Source organism: Oncorhynchus mykiss, chromosome 8, assembly GCF_013265735.2.
Source record: "Oncorhynchus mykiss isolate Arlee chromosome 8, USDA_OmykA_1.1, whole genome shotgun sequence".
Classification (NCBI taxonomy): domain Eukaryota; kingdom Metazoa; phylum Chordata; class Actinopteri; order Salmoniformes; family Salmonidae; genus Oncorhynchus; species Oncorhynchus mykiss.
The window spans coordinates 51789157-51810662 of NC_048572.1; the positions used below are offsets into that span (position 1 = coordinate 51789157).

Consider the following 21506-nt stretch of genomic DNA (forward strand, 5'->3'; position numbering starts at 1 on the left):
GTGGCTCCTTCCAGTATGAATCTTCAATGGCGAATGACCCTCTTTACGCCGGAGTTTACTACATGGGTTGGTCTTCCAACACATAACCATTACATATTGCCGTTTACCTCAGGTCATTGGCTATCTACCAAGCTAGATTTCAAGACGATCAGTGGTCATTGGGTTAAAATACAGTCAATCAACGAAACAGCGGTTATATAATTGGTGCACAATGAGGTCATTACTTTTTGTCTTCAAATCGGTTTCTTTCAGTCCCGCGAAATGACCCATCAAGTTTGGTTGTGTTACAAACAACCAGTTGATTGTAATGAAACCGAACATGACTGGATAAAGTCACGTTTAGTGTGTGTATTTACATTGACTGTTTCGTCGAAAATAGAATGAGACGGAATTCACGACTCAAGCGGTTCACAAAATGTTTTGTGTTAGGCTATAAAAATGTATTTTATCAAACAAAAGACCATTCATTGTGTAACAATGAGCCTTGGGATAGCAAACAGAGGAAGATCGTCAAAGGTAAACAATTTATTTTATTGCAATTTGTGATTTTGTTACGCCTGTGCTGGTTGAAATTAGAGGTCGACCGGTTGATTTTTCAACGCCGATACCAATACCAATTATTGGAGGACCATAAAAGCCGATGCCGATTAATCGGCCGATTTTATTTGTTTATTTGTAATATTGACAATTACAACAATACTGAATGAACACTTATTTTAACTTAATATAATACATCAATAAAATCAATTTAGCCTCAAGTAAATAATGAAACATGTTCTATTTGGTTTAAATAATGCAAAAACAAAGTGTTGGAGAAGAAAGTAAAAATGCAATATGTTCCATGTAAAATATGTGCCATGTAAGAAAGCTAACGTTTCAGTTCATTGCTCAGAACATGAGAACATATGAAAGCTGGTGGTTCCTTTTAACATGAGTCTTCAATATTCCCAGGTAAGAAGTTTTAGGTTGTAGTTATTATAGGAATTATAGGACTATTTCCCTCTATACCATTTGTATTTCATTAACCTTTGACTATTGGATGTCCTTATAGGCACTTTAGTATTGCCAGTGTAACAGTATAGCTTCCGTCCCTCTCCTCGCTCCTCCCTGGGCTCAAACCAGCAACAAAACGACAATTAGCGTGCGCTAACTAGCTAGCCATTTCACTGTGGTTACACGAGCCTCATCTCGGGAGTTGATAAGCTTGAAGTCATAAACAGAGCAATGCTTGACGCACAATGAAGAGCTGCTGGCAATACGCATGAAAGTGCTGTTTGAATTTATGTTTACGCGCCTGCTTCTGCCTACCACCGCTCAGTCAGATACTTGTATGCTCAGTCAGATTAAATGCAACCCAGGACACGCTAGATAATATCTAGTAATATCATCAACCATGTGTAGTTAACTAGTGATTATGATTGATTGTTTTTTATAAGATGAATGTAATGCTAGCTAGCAACTTACCTTGGCTTACTGCATTTGCGGAATGCAACGAGAGAGAGGCAGGTCGTTATTGCGTTGGACTAGTTAACTGTAAGGTTGCAAGATTGAATCCCCCGAGCTGACAAGGTGAAAATCTGTCGTTCTGCCCCTGAACAAGGCAGTTAACCCACGGTTCCTAGGCCGTCATTGAAAATAAGAATGTGTTCTTAACTGACTTGCCTAGTTAAATAAAGATTAAATAAAGGTGTAAAAAAAAAGGTTTTAAATCGGCAAATCGGAGCCCAAAAATACCGATTTCCGATTGTTATGAAAACTTGAAATCGGCCCTAATTAATCGGCCATTCCGATTAATCGGTCAACCTCTAGTTTAAATTGTATTTTGGTATGGGGCTCTGTCCTCAGATAATCGCATCGTATTCTTTCGCTGTAAATCTTTTTTAAAATCTGACAACGCAGTTGGATTAGCAAGATTCTATGCTTTTGAACCATGTGAGACACTTGTATTTTTAATATGACTATTTATGTAGCGCTCGTCGTATGTTGTCGAATTTAATCCCGCTAACGGGATCTGTGCGCAGAGAGGTTAAGGTATATGTACTTTTACACAAGTATGACAATTGGGAACTTTTTCCACCACTGGGCGCTTGTCACACTTCTGCCACATGGCAGCGACAGTGGACCTGAACAACTCCTTGGGTGTCATTGGGGCATCCAAGAGGTCTGCTTGCTTTGGCTGATGCCTTGTATGTCTTCTAAAAAAAACGGAGGCAGTAAAGCGCTCCATCTTCCTAGGGAGTGAGGCGCTGGTGTTGGTAACGGTTCCATGGTGAGAGGGTTGCCAAATCCGGATTCCTCCATATTGTACATGTCCAGGCTCAGGGTACTACTAGCAAGAATCTTGCTAGTGAGAATCTTGCTAGTGAGGGGTTTATCCCACAAGCTCTGAGGCAAGCTGATACTGCGGGGAGCAGTTATATTATCGGGGCTGTATGGGACGTGAGTCTCTTCCCATTGTATAGGCCACTTAATAGGTCCTGAGTTGTGTCGCGGCCCGCTTGCAGACATGAAGGAGCCAAAACTCCAATGGAGCAGTGGCAGCTCCACTGCTCTCTGCGACGTCAGGCCTGCGGGCCTGGGAGGGCGGGAGAACAGGGTTGTCAGCTCAGGAGATGGTGGCCATCTTGAGGAAATCTGTGAGATTAATCCTCGTCATCCCTTTACTCGCCTTCCCCTGACACTACATCATCAGACAGTGAAGGGATTGAGTCGAGGCTGTCCATGGCATCGCACCAACTGGGCTCGGTTGCAGGGAGCTGAGCCTCAGCTGTTGCTCTTGGCTCGGAGGCGAGAGGGGACTACCAAGAACAAAGCTTGTTTAAGTGTCCTCTTCAGACCTGCCCTCGTCAGCAGTTTGCAGTGCTCACAGGACTCGGGGTCCTTGAGTGCCTCTTGGGCATCTTCCTTCCCCAGGCAATTAATGCATACAGTGCCTTCAGAAAGTATTCACACCCCTTGACTTTTTCCACATATTGTTGTGTTACAGAATTCTAAATGGATTAAATTGAGATTTTGTGTCACTGGCCTACACTCTTAGAAAAAAGGGTTCCAAAAGGGTTATGCGGCTGTTCCATAGGATAACCCTTATGGGTTCCATGTAGAACCCTTTCCACAGAGGGTTCTAAACTCAGCAACTGTGTTTATTTTCATTAAACTTAACATGTGTAAATATTTGTATGAACATAAGATTCAACAACTGAGACATAAACTGAACAAGTTCAACAGACATGTGACTAACAGAAATGGAATAATGTGTCCCTGAACAAAAGGGGGGTCAAAAAAAAGTAAGTCAATATCTGGTGTGGCCACCAGCTGCATTAAGTACTGCAGTGCATCTCCTCCTCATGAACTGTACCAGATTTGCCAGTTCTTGCTGTGAGATGTTATCCCACTCTTCCATCAAGGCACCTGCAAGTTCCCGGTCATTTCTGGGGGGAATGGCCCTAGCCATCACCCTCCGATCCAACAGTTCCCAGACGTGCTCAATGGGATTGAGATCCGGGCTCTTTGCTGGCCATGGCACAACACTGACATTCCTGTCTTACAGGAAATCACGCACAGAACGAGCAGTATGGCTGGTGACATTGTCATGCTGGAGGGGCATGTCAGGATGAGCCTGCAGGAAGGGTACCACATGGAGTAGGATGTCTTCCATGTAATGCACAGCATTGAGATTGCCTGCAATGACAACAAGCTCAGTCTGATGATGCTGTGACAAACCGCCCCAGACCATGACGGACCCTCCACCTCCAAATCGATCCTGCTCCAGAGCACAAGCCTCGGTGTAACGCTCATTCCTTCGACGAGAAACGCAAATCCCACCATCACACCTGGTGAGACAAAACCGCATTCGTCAATGAGAAGCACTTTTTCCAGTCCTGTCTGGTCCAGCGACGGTGGGTTTGTGCCCATAGGCGACGTTGCTGCCGGTGATGTCTGGTGAGGACCTGCCTTACAACAGGCCTACAAGCCCTCAGTCCAGCCTCTCTCAGCCTATTGCGGACACTCTGTGCACTGATGGAGAGATTGTGCATTCTTGGTGTAACTCGGGCAGTTGTTGTTGCCCTCCTGTACCTGTCCAGCAGGTGTGATGTTCGGATGGTAGATGGTTAAAAATTAAAGAAGGCATACATTAAAAATCCCTTAATTACACTTTGGATGGTCTATCAATACACCCAGTCACTACAAAGATAAAGGCGTCCTTCCTATCTCAGTTGTCGGAGAGGAAGTAGATCGCTCAGGGATTTCAACATTTTGTCATAGGAGACATTAAATCAGTTCAATGGCTGTTTAATGTTTAATGGCTGATAGGAGAAAGCGTATGATGGATCAACAACATTGTAGTTACTCCACAATACTAACCTAAATGACAGAGTGAAAAGGAGGAAGTCTGTACAGAAAACAAATATTTGAAGACAGAAATGGACTAAATCTTGAATATGAAGTGTTCTGTTTGGGGAAAATACAACATATCACTGAGTACCACTCTTCATATTTTCAAGCTTGGTGTCTGCATCATGTTATGGCTATGCTTGTCATCTGTAAGGACTAGGATGTTTTTTTATAAAAATTAACAGATTAGAGTTAAGCATGGGTAAAATCCTAGAAAACCTGCTTCAGTCTGCTCTCCAACAGATTTTGGGAGACATATTTACCTTTCAGCAGGTTAATAACCTAAAACACAAAGCAAAATATACACTGGAGTTGCTTACCAAAACAACATTGAATGTTCCTGAGTGGCCTAGTTATAGTTTTGACTTAAATCGACTTGAAAATCTTTGTCAAGACTTGAAAATGGCTGTTCAGCAATGATCAACAACCAACTTGACAGAACTTGAAGAATTTTAAAAAGAACGTCCTCCAGACGTGACACTTGGCATTCAGGCCAATCTTGGTTTCATCAGACCAGAGAATCTTGTTTCTCATGGTCTGAGAGTCTTCAGGTGCATTTTGGCAAACTCCAAGCGGGCTGTCATGTGCCTTTTACTGAGGAGTGGATTCCGCCTGGCCACTCTACCGTAAAGTCCTGATTGGTGGAGTACTGCAGAGATGGTTGTCCTTCTGGAAAGTTCTCTCATCTCCAAGTGAGGATCAGAGTGACCATCAGGTTATTTATTGGTCACCTCCCTGTCCAAGCCCTTTCTCCCCCAATTGCTCAGTTTGGCTGGGAGGCCAGCTAGAAAGAGTCTTGGCGGTTCCAAACTTATACCATTTAAGAATGATGGAGGCCACTGTGTTCTTGGGGACCTTTTTTTTGAGCAATTTTTGAGTAGCCTTCCCCAGATCTGTGCCTTGACACAATCCTGTCTCGGAGCTCTACAGACAATTCCTTTGACCTCATGGCTTGGTTTTTGCTCTGACGTGCACTGTCAACTGTGGGACCTTATATAGACAGGTGTGTGATTTTAAATAATGTCAAATCAATTGAATTTACCACAGGTGGACTCCAATCAAGTTGTAGAAACATCTCAAGGCTGATCAATGGAAACAGGATGCACCTGATCTCAATTTTGAGTCTTATAGCAAAGGGCTGAATACTTATATAAATAAGGTATTTTATTATTTTTAATACATTTGCAGAAATGTTTAGTTTTTGCTTTGTCATTATGGGCTATTGAGTGTAGATTGATGAGGAAAAACATGAATTTAATCAATTTTAGAATAAGACTGTAACGTAAAACAAAATGTGGAAAAACTCAAGGGGTCTGAATAGTTTTCGAAGGCACTCTAGGAAGTTACATTGGCTTTTTAAGGGGCATCACTGCCAAGTACCCTGACACCAGACAGACAGGTAATGTACACTGGAGAAAAGCATGGTCAGGTCATGTGAGAGGCAGTACAGGGAGAGAGTTGAACTCCTGTGAGGCGCTCTTGAGATCTAACTGAGGATTATTACCTCAGCTTTTATGTGATACACTGAACATTGACAAGTCATAACCATATTATTTAAAAGTGTGAAATGCTATTTATTAGATGTTTTGATTAAACAAGAGTTTAAAAGCAGGTCAACTCGTGACATAACACGAGCCTTGGAAATGAAAAGGCATTAGAGTTATGGGGGAAAATAGATATTCAATATTTTAATTCATACTAGAAAATTATGGTAACAAGGAAACAACACATGATTTGACTAATCACAGCTTTAACTCGTATGCTCAAGAACGTAAAATGGAACAAGAAAGAAACACCTTTTGGGTAAGGCTCAATCAAATCTGTATCAAAATGTCAAAAGCCATAACTACACCCTAATCAGGTGTTGTAACATCTCCCAAGAACGAGGAAGAGCGAGACAGAGAGACATAATGATCAAGGGAAAAGAAATGGAGTAAAGGAGAGAGGGATAGGGTAAGGTTGGTAAAGGGAGAAGGTGGGCTGAGGAAACAAAGAAAAGTTGTGACAGTGGTCCACGTGTGCCAGATTGCCTAACATCCAAACGATTTGAAAGATTATACTTTGCAAATAGCCCTGACGACTACTTTAAGTCTCTAGCTTCATGAAAACATAAAAGATAACACGATTCAGGCCACTATAAAAGTGATATACAGTGCTATTGACTCTGAGTAATTCAGAGCTTTAAAGGCCTAGTGTTATCAAAAACGTGATTTCCTGTGTTTTATTTGTCTGCACTATGAAGTTGGAATAATACTGCGAAATAGTGAAAATTATGATAATGCCATTTTAGTGTAAAAAGCTGTTTTTAAAAGACTGCCTGAAATTTCAGCCTGATTTGGTGGGATGGCGTATTGGTCTGCCCGGTGACATCACCAGGTGGTAAATTGGTTAATAGACCAATAAGAAAGAGTTTCAAACCTCTGTCAATAAAGGCTAGTTTTCAGTTTTCCCCTCCCCACTCAGACCACTCACAGACAGTCCTAGCAAAATTCTTGCTTGAGAAATTACTCTTTGCTAAGAAGCTATTTTGTTTCTTTTTGTCCATTTTAATTGAAAAACAGTCACATTAAGGTATTTAATTGTTACCCAGAAATGATTTGATATTGAGATAAAAATGGGTTGCATTGGAGCCCAAGCCTAGCTAAATAAAATGGTAGGCCACAACAGTTTTAGGAACTAGCACATTGAAATATAATCATTGAGCAATTAAAAACCAAACACTTTAATAATCAAATCCCTGTTTGAGAGCTCATATTGTAATTAATACATGCGTTATGTGATTAGTTCTACTGTATGTAATTTACACCATACCGATTGGTCCATTCGGCCATGTTTTGTAAGTCATAACATTGTCAGACCACCACTTAGTGACTCGGCACAAGAAGACACAAGCCAAAGACTGTTGACTGTCAGAACTGTAGGACATGTACTGTAAGTGCTATCCCAAAAAATAACTAGGTAAACCTCTTGGAGGAACATTAAGGTATAAACACTTGAAGAAGAACACAGGTAAGCACATGACATTATATTACCATGAGCATATTACACAATGAGCAGTCATACTCTTATAGGAAAATATAATATGTTCGCCAAAAAACAAAAAAAATCCCACAGTTATCAGTTCCTTCCGCACATGATCAAGTACCAGCTCCTCTTTTGTCCTCAAGACTTGGAAAGACTTTGAGAACGCAATGTGGTAGTTGGGCAAGCATTGAGCCCTCACCAGCCAACCCTTCAGTGCAGCCTTTGTCCACGCACGGCTCAGACAGGTTTCGTGTTCCAGGCATGTGCATCATGCGTGGCATGGGCCGGGGGGGGGGGGGCACCAGGCCTCCTCACTGAGCTTTGCTGTCTTCTCGCTTCTCTGGTTCCACATCAAGTTCAGTCAGACAGCAGTACAACACGATCTGGGTGTATTTGGTGACCCAGGCTGGCAAGGAGAGGGGAGAGAGATGAAGAGAAATGTAAACAAGTGGTCAGGCAGAGTTTATGTTGGAAAAGCCTAAATACATTTTGATGTGTGGTTTCTTTCATGTGATACACCAGACTACTAAGTCACATCGGGGCTTGATAAGCTCAGGGACAGAGTGTGACATTGTGGACTGACAAAACATTTCCCTGAACCACATTTAATGATATACTCCTAGTCCCCAGATCCACAGCCAAAAACAAACCACTGAGTCTAAAAACAGTCTAATCAAATTACACTCAGAGGACTTGTTGTTCACGGGTCAACATGGATAGGATGCACAACAAACAATTTGTAACAGACAGAGCTGTGGTTGCTACAGTGATGATAACTCAATTTGGGGTTTTCAGAAGGTTATTTATCCTTCCCTTCACCATCAATAGTAAATACACTGAGTGTACAAAACATTAAGGACACCTACTCTTTCCATGACATAGACTGATCAGGTGAATCCATGATGATCGCTTGATGTCACCTGTTAAATCCACTTCAATCGGTGTAGATGAAGGGGAGGATTTCTAAGCTTGAGACAATTGAGACATTGACTGTGTATGTGTGCCATTCAGAGAGGGTGAATAGGCAAGACAAAATATTTAAGTGCCTTTGAACGGGGTACGGTAGTAGGTGCCAGATGCTGCAGGGTTTTTCACGCTCAACAGTTTCCCGTGTGTATCAAGAATGGTCCACCACCCAAAGGACATCCAGCCAACTTGACACAACTGTTGGAAGCATTGGAGTCAACATTGGCCAGCATCCCTGTGGAACGCTTCCGACACCTTGTAGAGTCCCATGCCCCGAGGTATTGAGGCTGTTCTGAGAGGAAAAGGGGGTGTAACTCAATATTAGGAAGGTGTTAGGTGTTCCTGTACACTCACTATGTCTATCTCTTGCCTACAGTGGCACTCTTTGTTAATCAGCCACCCAATAAACTCAGGCGTTCCTACAGATTTCCAACTTAGCACCCTTTACTAACATGCTTCAAAAAGATACATCTTTAGATTTTTCGGTCACACTTTCAACTTTTCATTCTTACACATGTGAATCCGCAAACACGTGAAAAATGTGTGGACACGCCAGTCTGCTACACATACGTTGAAATCATATTAGTTCAGACATGAAATGGCAGAATTAGAATTCAAAATCACAAAACTTCCAGTTACTTTCTAGCTACAATGCATATGAATCTCTTACAGTAATTGTCTGCAAAAATGGGTGACGGTTTGACCAACTGCTGGACTAAAAAGCACTTTAAAAAAAAACATTTCCATTTAGCATGCTTTCAAGTCCTGAAGTAGTTTTAAAATGGCTCTGGGAAACCAGCCCTGTGTCTGTGTGTCTACAGCTCTGATCCTTACCATTTAGTCTGCATATAAACTTGGGCCTCCTGTCCTCAGGCAGGTATATGGCCACGTAGTAAACAGGCACTCCAGACAGGGCGATGCCGATCCCTATGAGGGAGTTAATGGTATCGCCGTACAGAGGGACGATGACCAGGAACAGACTGCACAGGCAGTAAACGAAGGGAAAGAACAGGGAGAGCTGTGGAGAGGAGCCAGTGGTTAGCCAAGGTACAGCGGATCAAGCTATGGTGATGATGCACAACTATGCAGATGCAAGTTTACTCATCCATTGGCATCCCTCTCTCTCGTCTGTATGTGTGTGAGAGAGTGAGACAAGCCAATCAAACACACAAGACTCAAATTCAGACACCAATCTTTCTAACATTACCTTAACAGGTCTGTGTCTGTCTGGCTGAGTGAAGCGCAGGTAGATGAGGCCGGCCACAGACAGGCCCACGTAGAGCCAGTAGCTGAAGCTGAAGTAGTTGATGAGCTGGAACACGTCCTCCACGCACAGAAAGATCAAGCCCATCAACCCCTGGAAGAACACACAACCCAGGGATGAGTGACATTCCACTGTGGGTCTGATCTGAATGCACCATAGACGAGTGTTTCTCGAAAGATGGATCACAGATTCCTTTTGGGGTTGCTTTAGGAGGGCCATGGCCCGTACTTGTGACCTGAGAGATATACTATACAGTAATATATCAAAAAGAGAGCATTATGCTCTATGGAGATGTGATGTCACTCACGTTGAATATGAGGGCGGGGACAGGTGTGTAGCGCTCCGCCTGGATCATACTCAGACTGTTTGGAAGGTGTCCCTCTCTCGCCCCCACGAAAAACAACCTGGACAGGGCATTCAGCGGCCACAATGGAATGTATCAGCGCTTCGGACGTAAAACTAGATTTTTATATCTGAGGTGGTCTAACCCACAGGTTGATTGTAGGACATTCAAATATCTCAGATAACGTCCATTGCCAGTCATTGAAGGGATAAAGCTCTGGCTTTCAATGACCACTAACTAGTTCAATATGTTTTCACTAGCATGCTACATGCTCCAATTCTGCTAGCTGGGTGATTGTTGACATTGGTTGCTGAATAACCATCTAACAAACTTAAAAAACATTTTGATGAAACAACAACACCGTAGATGCATATAAAAAAAAAAGTTTAAAAAGCTAAAGCTTCAAAAAAGTGAACTATCCCTTTAAACTTCAGAAAAATGTGGTCAGTACCTGGAGGCAGCGATGATGGAGGCGTTGAGTCCTCCATAGCAGGACATGGCCACGGAAATGGGAATGATCCATTTGAACGGTCCCAGGACCGCATTTCCAAAAGTCTGTGGGATTAGACGAAATGGGTTCAGTAAAATACACTGAACAAAAATAAACACAACATGTGTAAATTTCTCATTTGCCAAGATCCATCTCACAGGTGTGGCACATCAATAAACTGATTAAACAGTATAATCATTACAAAGGTGCACCTTGTGCTGGGGACAATAAAAGGTCACTCTAAAATGTGCGGTTTTGTCACACAACACAATGCCTTGGAGCGTGCAATTGGTATGGTGACTGCAGGAATGTCCACCAGAGCTGTTGCCAGAAAATTGAATGTTAATTTCTCTACCATAAGCCGCATCCAACCAATGTTCCCTCTAAGCTTGGTCTTAAAGGGGCAGTGTTGTATTTTGAGACAGGCTTGAATAATATAAGTAGCCAATAAGCAGAGGGTAGCATAATTTGTCTGATTCTCTGTAATAATGGTATGGGAATAATAAAATGCATTATTTTGTAAAGCCTACTTGACCACTGTCTGAAACTAACTTAAAGCGGGTACAACCTTAGTGTTCACAGTAAACGCACGGCGGAAGTTGCACAGAATTTTCACAACGTTCAAGTTTGCACCCAGCAGACCTCTCGCTTTAGAGAATTCAGCAGTACGTCCAACCGGCCTCACAAACGCAGACCACGTGTATGGCGTCGTGTGGGCGAGCACTTTGCTGATGTCAACGTTGTGAACAGAGTGCTCCATGGTGGCGGTAGGGTTATAGTATGGGCAGGCATAAGCTACGGACAACGAACACAATGGCTTTTAATCAATGGCAATTTGAATGCACAGAGATACCGTGATGAGAATGTTTTTTTTAAAGGTATTTGTGACCAACAGATGCCTATCTGTATTCCCTGTCACGTGAAATCAATAGATTCGGGCCTAATGAATTTATTTCAATTGACTGATATTTTAGAAAATCTTGCATGTTGCATTTATATTTTTGTTCAGTATATTATCAAAGGTATATAATTATTATATTTAAAATACACCGTAGAATTCAGTGCTATCACTTATGTTGCACGCAACAACGTGTCTTCTAGTAAAATAACTACATTTCCTGAAATGATTCAAATGGTCATCTCGGTTTATCTGATATATTGTACTATAGTACTCTCTAACAACATGGACACAGAGACGGGTCACATGATCTTAACAGCCCCATATTTGGCCCTATTTTTAGCATGTGGGTCAGGAGGTTCTCACCACGGCGACAGCGTCACTGGCTAGTAGAGAGGACATGTCCAGAGCCACGTAATAGGCCACATTGGTCAGCAGGTAGATGATGGTCACAATGGGCATGGAGATGGCAATGGCCAGAGGCAGGTTCCTATAGCAATAAAGAAGTCAGAGGTCAATAGGTCAGCGAAACAAATCCATCATTTTTATTTAGTGGGTGAGGCCATTTTCAATACTTCTTATACACAAGTATTTATTTGAAATGTTTGGGAAAAACTGGTGATTGTTTGTTACCAAATAAGCTGTCATCAATAAAAAAAATATCCATCGTCATTATACTCTTGTACAATAGACCCAAGTATAAATAAACCCAATGCTCTTTAACATTTGTCTCTATTCAAGACCTTGTCCTTTCTTCACCGCCAAATTAGGCCTTGAGCATGGCTCCCATTATACTCCGGGTGCGTAATCATCGTATCACCATCCAAATATACAGTCCAATCATGAATAGTGATGTTGTCTTTGCTCTAAGGGCAGAAAGTGTTGGGTGAAGGGGGCATGGCTGATTGGGGATGACAGTACTGACGCAGCTTCTCTGAATATGGGCTGAACTCGAATTAAACCAGGCACGATTACAGTCATACACAGTACAGTCTGAAATATGTTTGAGTTTATAATGGGCAAAGGCTATGAGAGTGGAAGAGAGGAGATGTATACTTTGTTGGGTGTATAACGCCTGCTAACAAGTCCACCACTCTCTGGGCTAAGATCCGATCAACTAAAAAAATATGAATAAAAATCATGCATGTATAATGCCTTGTAAGACTTGCCATGACCCCGTATAGCCCCGTTATAAATGAATGTGGAAACAGGGAGATTACCTCTCTGGGTTCTGGATCTCCTCTGTGACAAAGTTGAGTGTGTCCCAGCCAGAGTAGGAGAACAAAGCAGAGTAGAGGGCCAGAGCTATAGACCCAGGCTCTGTGGAGGAGCCCTCAAACGGATTCTGAAAGTTCTGGGTTTCTCCTACAGGCAGGAGGGAGAAATTGGGAGAGGGGGCAGAGAGAAAGAGAAATGTAGCATTAATCCCTTCTATTGCATATCTTTAGACCCCCCCCCCCGTCACTGTGAACATTCAGAGGTTGGTGATTCATTTTGGTGATTTTTTAATTAACGATATACAATATGCCCAGTGATTCCTTATATACAGTATCTTCTAAATGCCTCATGAGCGTAGTTCAAAAATATAAAGCATCTTTCACTCCATTGTTTGTAAATACTATAAGTATAAACAAACACTAAATAGCGTCAAACGCATACTTTTGATATCATGGATATTCAGTCCTTGTAACCATAGCTTTGTCTATGAATTTGAGTGTGGTTACATTTCTTCAGCCTCATCCCTCAGTTTTTACCAAAACTGAGGCTGGGTGTATGCTTTGCTAATGTTTGTACTGCAGATTCCCCCTTTAAAGGGATGTTAATCATCTTATTGTCGAATTCCCTAGGGTATCTTTTCGGAGAATGTAGCAATGCTAGTGAAAAGGGATTGTTTCCGTTAGCAATGCATTCAAAAGCATGGGGAAAGGGCTCTCCCTTCCACAAAAAGGGGTGTCCTCCCTCACTTTCCCCATTCTTTAAAATGGCTGCTAACAGAAGCAGCCATTCTGCTAGCAGTGCTACATTCTCTGAAAATGTTAGCCAGGTTATAGTGGACATTGCTAGCTAACAATTTTTTTAAACGGCATGGAGTAAGTCTACAATCAGCAAAGAATAAAAGTGAATCTTCCGCCCATATCCCCTCCACATCACAATCTCTCCTACCTTTGGCTATCTTCATGATACCTATAATGATGATGAGGATGAGTGACATGAGCTTGGCGTAGGTGAACAGATCCTGGACCATGGTTCCCCACTTAACATAGGCACAGTTTACAAAGATAAGCATGCCTGGCGGAGAGAGGGCGAGAGGGGGGGTTGGGGGGGGGGGGGGAGAGAGAGATGATATTCTGTAGGAAACGGATGCAAAGTAGGAGAAAGAAAAGGACAAAGCAGAAGAAAAGTAGAACATTGTTGTTTTTTTTGTAATATCAGTGTGCTCCTGAGTTACCCCTTCCAAATCCCAAAATAGTTGATCTCTGTCACTGAACAATCTGTACTGTTTGTGTAACTGAAGCAGAGGGAAAAGCAAGCACCTCACATCCCTTCACTGCCATGAAACTGATGGAACAGAGATGGTACACTACTGGCAGATGAAAAATAATGGCATGTTTTAATGGAATGTGTGTCTCTCTCTCTCACTCCATAATGATGAGTCAAACGTGTGTGTGTGTGTGTGTGCTTGCGAGGAGAAACCAAACGTCCGTCAAACCAATCTAGGGCCCAGAGTTTTCCTAATTATGTGTCCTGACGAGGAGATAACCATTTAAGTGGGGCCTGTTTTACACAGACAAGTACTGTAGTTACTCGGTTAATGAACCGCAGACCCAGATCGTAGCGGATTCATGCTGGCTGTCAAGCCTCTCTTGCACTAGTGGCAGATGTCTCTGGGCTGAGGGAAACTCTAGTCTGGACAGTGTGGCTGAATCATGCCATTGCTGCTCTCTAACCTAAATACCAGCTCAGTGCCAATTTCAGATGGCCAAGAGGAGCTGCACGAAGCAAAGTGGGTTCAGGGCTATTTTAATGCTCTGACTGGGCATCAAGTCGAGGATGTGTTTGCGTGACTAAAGAGAGTGGTTTATCTGAACATGGCCTCATTCTAGTAAAGGCACCTACAGTACCATTACACACACACAAAAAAATACTTTCCAAAACACCCTTCATTCCAAAAAAAATCAAGTAAAGTCAATTCTATTCTTCACAATCACATGTTTAGACAGACATGAATAGACACACCTCTACCAGAAGCCTCTCAAAGAACAAGTCTGGAAATGTTTTGAGTCTTTACCTAAAATAGTCATTGTTACTAGACCCTAGTTATCCCCAATAGAAATTGATAAAACCCAAAGGACGGTTTCTGGGACACGGACAAATAGCTTTTTAGTCCAGGACTAGGTTAAATCATTGTCCGGGAAACTGGTCCATAAAGTCTTCCATTTGTAACTTAATGTTAGTGGTAAAAACAAACAGAGGCAGGTCCCTTACAGATGCAGGCGGCAGCAATGAGGCGGATGGCGTCGTAGGGGGGCTGGCAGGTGGGGTACCACGCCTCCACTAAATAGTTGGCGAAGGTCAGTGAGATGACCGCCTGGCTGGCCGGCTCAATGAGCAGGATGGACGTCCACAGCCTGATAAAAGCTAGGAAACCGCCAAACGACTCCAGGATGTAGGCGTAACTAGCGCCCGACTTGGTGATCGTGGTTCCCAGCTCTGCATAGCACAGTGCTCCGAAAACGGAAAAGATGCCGCCGAGAGCCCAGATGACTAGCGATAGCCCGTAGGAGCCGCTGTGCATGAGGACGCCTTTAGGCGAGACAAAGATTCCAGAGCCAATCATGTTGCCCACGATGAGGCAGATGCCATTGGGGAGGGAAATCTCGCGCTTCATTTGCATCTTTTCTTCGCCGCCGTTCGGTGTCTTTAGGTCGTCGCTGGCCTCGGCCTGCGAGCCGGGGCACAGCGATCGCGACATGGCAGCCAGCTTCTCTCTCATTCTGCCTTAATGTGGAGCTGAGGAAAACAGGAGGTTAAAGGTCAAGTTAATCAAATGTATTACGATTCAAATATTAGACAGTGCCCACCCTCAGTTAATTCCAAAACCCATTACATAAAAAAAAAAAAAAAAAAAAAGTGCCAATCTTTCACTTTAGTTTTGTTCGATTTTGGGGTGAAGTATCTCTTTAAATTTGGATTGGCCTAAGGGGCTGCCTGATACTAAAACCAAAACAATTATCCTGCCATGTCCTCTAAAGGAGAGCCAGAGCACCTGCTCTCTTAGATCTTCAGCAGGGTCAAATAGACATTCTATGCCATTGTAATTGTACAAATGGACACAATGTTCTGGTCACAAGTAAGTCTCCTCTACCATGGTTGTCTACACAAAGAGTCCAAGTCACGGGTAGAAAACAAATCGATAAACCCAATGATCTAGTGATAAAACATAGTAAAAAAAAAATATATACATTTACTGCACCTGTTGTCTTCAAGAGAACAAGGGTCACAACAGAGAATCGGGGATTTTCCTCTTCTAAGGCTGAATGCTCAAACGGCGACCAGTCATGTCCCCACCATGAGTTTCCTGACTCAAATATAACTGGAGGAGCTCACACAGTTGAGAGGTAGCAACAGGACAGTCGGTGTTGCAATCCCAGTGCAACGGCTGTTTTCCCAGCGATGACGCCCTCTCTCCTGCTATTTCGGGAGAATGTCGGTACTCCGAAAGAGAGCCCACCCCCCACTCTTCTTGCCCTGAGGGAGTCCAGATAAACGCCGGATGCAGTTCACTGGGCCGAGTAAAACCAAACCAAAAATGTTTACGTGAATATTATTGTGGAGTCGAGTCCCATCATTGATCCCACTCAAGTGTCCTTGAATTACTTTGTAGCTGCACATTCCTGTACTGTAAAGACTAGGCCGAGACTTGAATGATGAAATATATCACAGTTTGGCCCCCGACCATTTAGTTTTCGACAACGTGTCAGTCACAAACAAACATGGCCTCTTATACAAGGGAAACATTATACATTGACTGTACACAGGAAGTCATGATACCATGTCTGAACAGTAGTGTGGTGGGGGTAATGAAGAAAAGAGGCCTACAGTACAACAATAGCCTGATTTATGGAAGGTCTTATAAGGTGATATACAAGAAAATAGAATATCAAGTGTGACTGACTACATAGGGCAGCGTTTCCCAAACTCGGTCCCCGGGACCCCAAGTGGTGCACATTTTGGTTTTTGCCCTAACACTACACAGCTGATTTAAATGATCAAAGCTTGATGATTACTTGATTATATGTATCAGTTATGTAGTGCTTAGGGCTAAAACCTAAACAGGCACCTCTTGGGGTCCCGAGGAACGAGTTTGGGAAACTGTGACATAGGGAGTATTGTGATGACCCTCCCACTCTGTCTGCCGTATTCTTTCTCTTTGCTCTTGTTTTCCTTATTAGGATGTCGGCGGGCGGAGCTGGGAGGGTCGTCAGCGACATGGGACACACCTGGGCCCGGGTGTGTCCTGGGATAAATACACAGCTTCCCCAGTCATTGAGGAGATTCTCCATGCAGACGGTCAGATTTTGGTTGTGGCATTTTTGTGGCTGTTTTGTTTGTTTGTTTGCTTTGGCACCTTTCAACACCGTTCATTATCACATGTATGCACGCAATCACACTCACTTACACTACTGATGACTGACTACACACACCATTGTTAATTGTATTTACGTTACTTCTGTTAATAAATATATTTTTGGTATTCCTTATCGCCACGTTGTCTGTCTCCCTTTTTGTTACGGACTTCGAGCAAGTTCGTGACACTATTGAAACCAGAGCATTGCTATCTCTCTTATCACAAGATGTCTTCCAGTATAGAAGGAATCATGCATGGTAGGGAATATGGATTCATAATATGGCAATCAGTGAAAATCAATCAAAGAAGAAAAAATAGGAAAGAAATCTACACTTTACACCCCCCCCCCCCTCCCCTTGCGGGACGGTTGAGCTAACCTAGGCTAATGTGATTAGCATGAGGCTGTAAGTAACAAACAGAAAAATCCCAGGACATGGACATAGACATATCTGATAAGGGCAGAAAGCTTAAATTCTTGTTAATCTAACTGCACTGTCAAATGTACAGTAGCTACTACAGTGAAAGAAAAGCATGCTATTGTGAGGAGAGTGCACAGTTATGAACTTGAAAATGTATCAAACCAATTTGACACATTTGGGCAGACTTGATACAACATTTTGAACAGAAATGCAATGGTTCATTGGATCAATCTAAAACTTTGCACGTACACTGATGCCATCTAGTGGCAAATCTAAATTGCACCTAACCTGGAATAATACATTGTAGCTTTTCTATTGCATTTTTTATTCACTTTTTTTTGTAGTATTATCTCCGACATTAATTTCACATTTCCACAAACTTCAAAGTGTTTCCTTTCAAATGGTATCAAGAATATGCATATCCTTGCTTCAGGTCCTGAGCTACAGGCAGGTAGATTTGGGTGTCATTTAGGTGGGGGAAAAAATAGAAAAAAAAGAGGGTCAGATCCTTAAGAGGTTTTAATGACAAAGCGCACTGGTATCTAAAATGTCAAAGCATACAGTGTGGTGAAAGTATTTGTCCCCTTTTATAATTTTCTCAACTTTTGCAAATTTTTGATCTTCAACCAAAACCTAATATTAGATAAAGGGAACTGGAGTGAACAAATAACACAATTACATACTTAATTCATTTATTTCATGAACAAAGTGATGCAACACCCACTGCACCTGTGTGAAAAATGAATTGCCCCCTTACACTCAACTTGTTGTGCCACCTTTAGCTGCAATGACTCCAACTCTGTTTTAGTGTTTAGAAATACAGTAGACGCACTCTGTGTATCTAGTCCCCCCGACCCCATTTTAAAGGCTAATAAGTATTTGTACAAATTCACATATAGTGTATTAAATGTAGTCAAAAGTTTTATTTGGTCCCATATTCCTAGGAACTTGTTGGGTGCGTTTGTTTTGGTTGTGTTGCGGATTAGAAATGAATAGTAAGTAATGTATTGGATAATCATGAATGATGAGTGAATAATGATGAGTGAGAAAGATAGAGGAACATTGATCATACCCCCCCCCCCCCCCCCCCCCCCCCCCCCCCCAAAATGCTAACATCCCATGTTATTGGTAATGGTGAGAGGTTAGCATTTGGGGGGGGGTATGGTCTTTGTTCCTCTGTAACTTTCTCACTCAGCATTATTGACGATTCATGTTTATCCATATGAAAGTTGCTACACAGGATTTCTTTGAATTTTTGCATTGTAATTTTAGAACATTTCCATAATATACTGGATCTGGAGCTAATAGTGGAATTATAGTGTTTCACAGTACAGGTTTCATACACATTTAGACCGATGGAATTTTGGGACTTTTCCATGACTTCTAACAATATTTCCATGACCAACCATTAGCGGCGCCTCTATGTACGTTTAACGAAGTAAGTGTAATGTGGTATTGACACTGGGAGGCTGCTCTCTGATCCCATGGACCATCTCCTGTGGTTGTGCAAGGCACTTAACCCCACGCAAAGTAGAACACCTGTTAGGCAACTCTATAAAACACCTGTGGCCAACCCTTCATCTGGAGAGCTAATGGGTGTGAAGGCTTTTGATCAAGCCCGGCTCAAACACATCTGAGTGATTTTTATCAAGGTCCAGTTGAGCAGCTCATTTCTAAAATGTGGTTTGTTAAAGGGGGACTGGGGGAAAAAAGCCTGCACACCCATTAGCTCTGCTGGAGGATGGTTGGCCACCCTTGATGTACAACATTACAACCAAATACATTTCATGACTTTTGAAATAACTTACTAATTGAATACACCGAGTGTACAAAACATTAAGGACACTTGCTCACCTGCTCCATGGCAAAGAATGACCAGGTGAATCCTGGTGAAAGCTATGATCCCTTATTGATGTCACTTGTTAAATCCACTTCAATCGGTGTAGATGAAGGGTGTTTGAGCCTTGAGATATGGATTGTGTATGTGTGCCATTCAGAGGGTGAATGGGCAAGACAAAATATTTAAGTGCCATTGCACGGGGTACATTAGTAGGTGTGAGGCACACTTGTTTGTCCATGTTCAACAGTTTCCCATGTGTATCAAGAATGGTGAACCACCGGACATCCAGCCAACTTGACACAACTGTGGGAAGCATTGGTGTCAACATGGGCCAGCATCCATATGGAACGCTTTCAATAAGTTAAGTCCATGCCTCGACGAATTGAGGCTGTTCTGAGGGCAAAAGGGGTGCAAACTCAATATTAATGTCTGTACATTCAGTGTATATCAAATGGCTCTGGTTGGCTACAAATATTTTTTATTCAGCTGAAGCAAGCTCACACATTTTTTTTTAGTTTAGTCATGTTTATCTTAGCTACTTTAGAAGTGTTTGCAGGCTGACTGAACCGAATCCAAACTAATACAAACTCGAAGTGAATCGTTCGTTTTGTAAAAACAAGAATGAATCAACTTCGTTTGTATCGTTTAAATGAATCAACTTTGTATGGTCTTATTCGCGAGTGTCGGTAAGTTTTTGGGTACATGACGAAAACATCAATATGTCTTAATAATAGCTAAACGGATAACTAGAGGATATAATATATTGTAACGACCCTGGGTTTAAAACCGCGGAAATCGACTCTGCCGCACGAGGAATATTTTGCGGCACAGTCGTTAGCGGACCTCGGGCTAGAAGGTCGAGGGTTCGAGACCTGCTCCCTGCCTGTTTCATTACAATATGTTTTGAATTGGCTACCTAGTTATTAGTCTGTTCTCTATCATATTTTGTAGGGTATATAGGCCAACCTGCTGCTGCAATATCCGATTGTCTCTCCTTGACCAACGGCCCACTCGTGTACGCCCAAACACAGACAGGCTAAAGTGACATTCCGATTCTGGCTGATATGTAGATTTTTATTTGATTGATAAAATATTTAAAAACTGTGCCAAAATCAATTACATTAAAATAAGTTCCCATTACTTTTCCAAAAATGTTGGGATTTGATTATTTCCCCAAACTTTTCCAGGCCTGAAAAACACCAATTTAAAATTCCATGACTTTTTTCAGGATTTTCATGACATTATTACCACAGATAGAACAATGAGACAGATATTTTACTGGATGTATAAATGTGAAGCATCCGGTTGCTGTTTCCACGAAGCCCACTGGCGGGCAGTAGGGGAGATGGAACGTCATGGATTTTGGCCGACAGTCTGCAAATATTCTCATCAATTAAACATTGGATCTCAGTATAATTTTCTGTTCCGAAAACTAAAATATAGTATGAAAAGAACGGACTAAGTTTAGTAGACTTTACTCTTTGCAAAAGTTTTTTAAATTTTTTAATTGTGCTGTTTAGGAGTGCAAAGGCGAATTGAGTTATTGAACACACTCGCACTCCCTAAAAGGAATATGCAGATGTACCTAGAACGCACCAATAGGATATCGCTAGGGTTTGTTCTTGCCCACCTCCTTGCTTGTTCTGCTCGCTATGACTCATTTGTTCCCATTGGAAACGACAAGCTATGGTCTATCTTGGTGTATTGGTATTACTGTCGGCCAGTGTTGTTGATGGGCTGTGATATTCGCCTACTGATTTCTCCTACCAAAGCGGCATATGTTAAATTAGAGAAAGCTCTTCTGACTTTGTGGCTGGGGTATCTAGTGGAAATCGCTCTTTAATTTCCTGGTTGCTACCACCACCTTCAAACAGCGGTTTTGGTCCACCAGATTTAAATCGTTTTTACAGCTATGTATTGGTTTTATTGAAAAGATATATACAGAAATGTAGATGGTACAATGACTCGCTACATTATTCAGTGCTTGTTTTCTTAACTGAAATTGAGCGAACAGTGTCAATTTTTAGCAACCAGGAATACATCTATTTCCACTAGATAACGCAGCCACAAACTCAGACCAGATTTCCCAGATGCCGCTGAGACAGACAGGATAAATCAATAGGCGAATATCAAAGCCAATCACAACACTGGCAAGTAGGTAATACTGTAAAACACTTATAATTCCACTGTTAACGCCAGATATATTATGGACATTTTATGAAATGACAATGCAAATGTGTT

At 42.2% G+C, this 21506-nt stretch overlaps 1 protein-coding gene and 1 long non-coding RNA gene across 3 annotated transcripts in view; one reads left to right on the forward strand and one right to left on the reverse strand.

The window, feature by feature from the left end:
- Positions 1-17131, forward strand: part of LOC118965523 — a 28171-nt gene extending 11040 nt beyond the window's left edge. Inside the window, exon 3 of the long non-coding RNA XR_005052897.1 lies at positions 16831-17131. This is a non-coding gene — a long non-coding RNA (uncharacterized LOC118965523). The remainder of the gene's footprint in view (positions 1-16830) is intronic.
- On the reverse strand, positions 5943-16054 carry LOC110530061 (Y+L amino acid transporter 2). Of its 2 annotated transcripts, none has more exons than XM_036985604.1 (10): positions 15841-16054; positions 14864-15388; positions 13541-13666; positions 12598-12742; positions 11744-11867; positions 10441-10544; positions 9954-10050; positions 9590-9739; positions 9217-9400; positions 5943-7822 (listed from the first exon to the last, which is right to left on the reverse strand). In XM_036985604.1, exons 2-10 carry the CDS (start codon positions 15369-15371, stop codon positions 7728-7730), a joined length of 1533 nt encoding a protein of 510 aa, XP_036841499.1. In that variant the 5' UTR covers positions 15372-15388; positions 15841-16054; the 3' UTR covers positions 5943-7727. The 2 variants fall into 2 exon arrangements, with proteins under 2 accessions (XP_036841499.1, XP_021468523.2); XM_021612848.2 differs by having other exon boundaries at positions 15852-16053.
- Positions 17132-21506: the final 4375 nt, after the last annotated feature.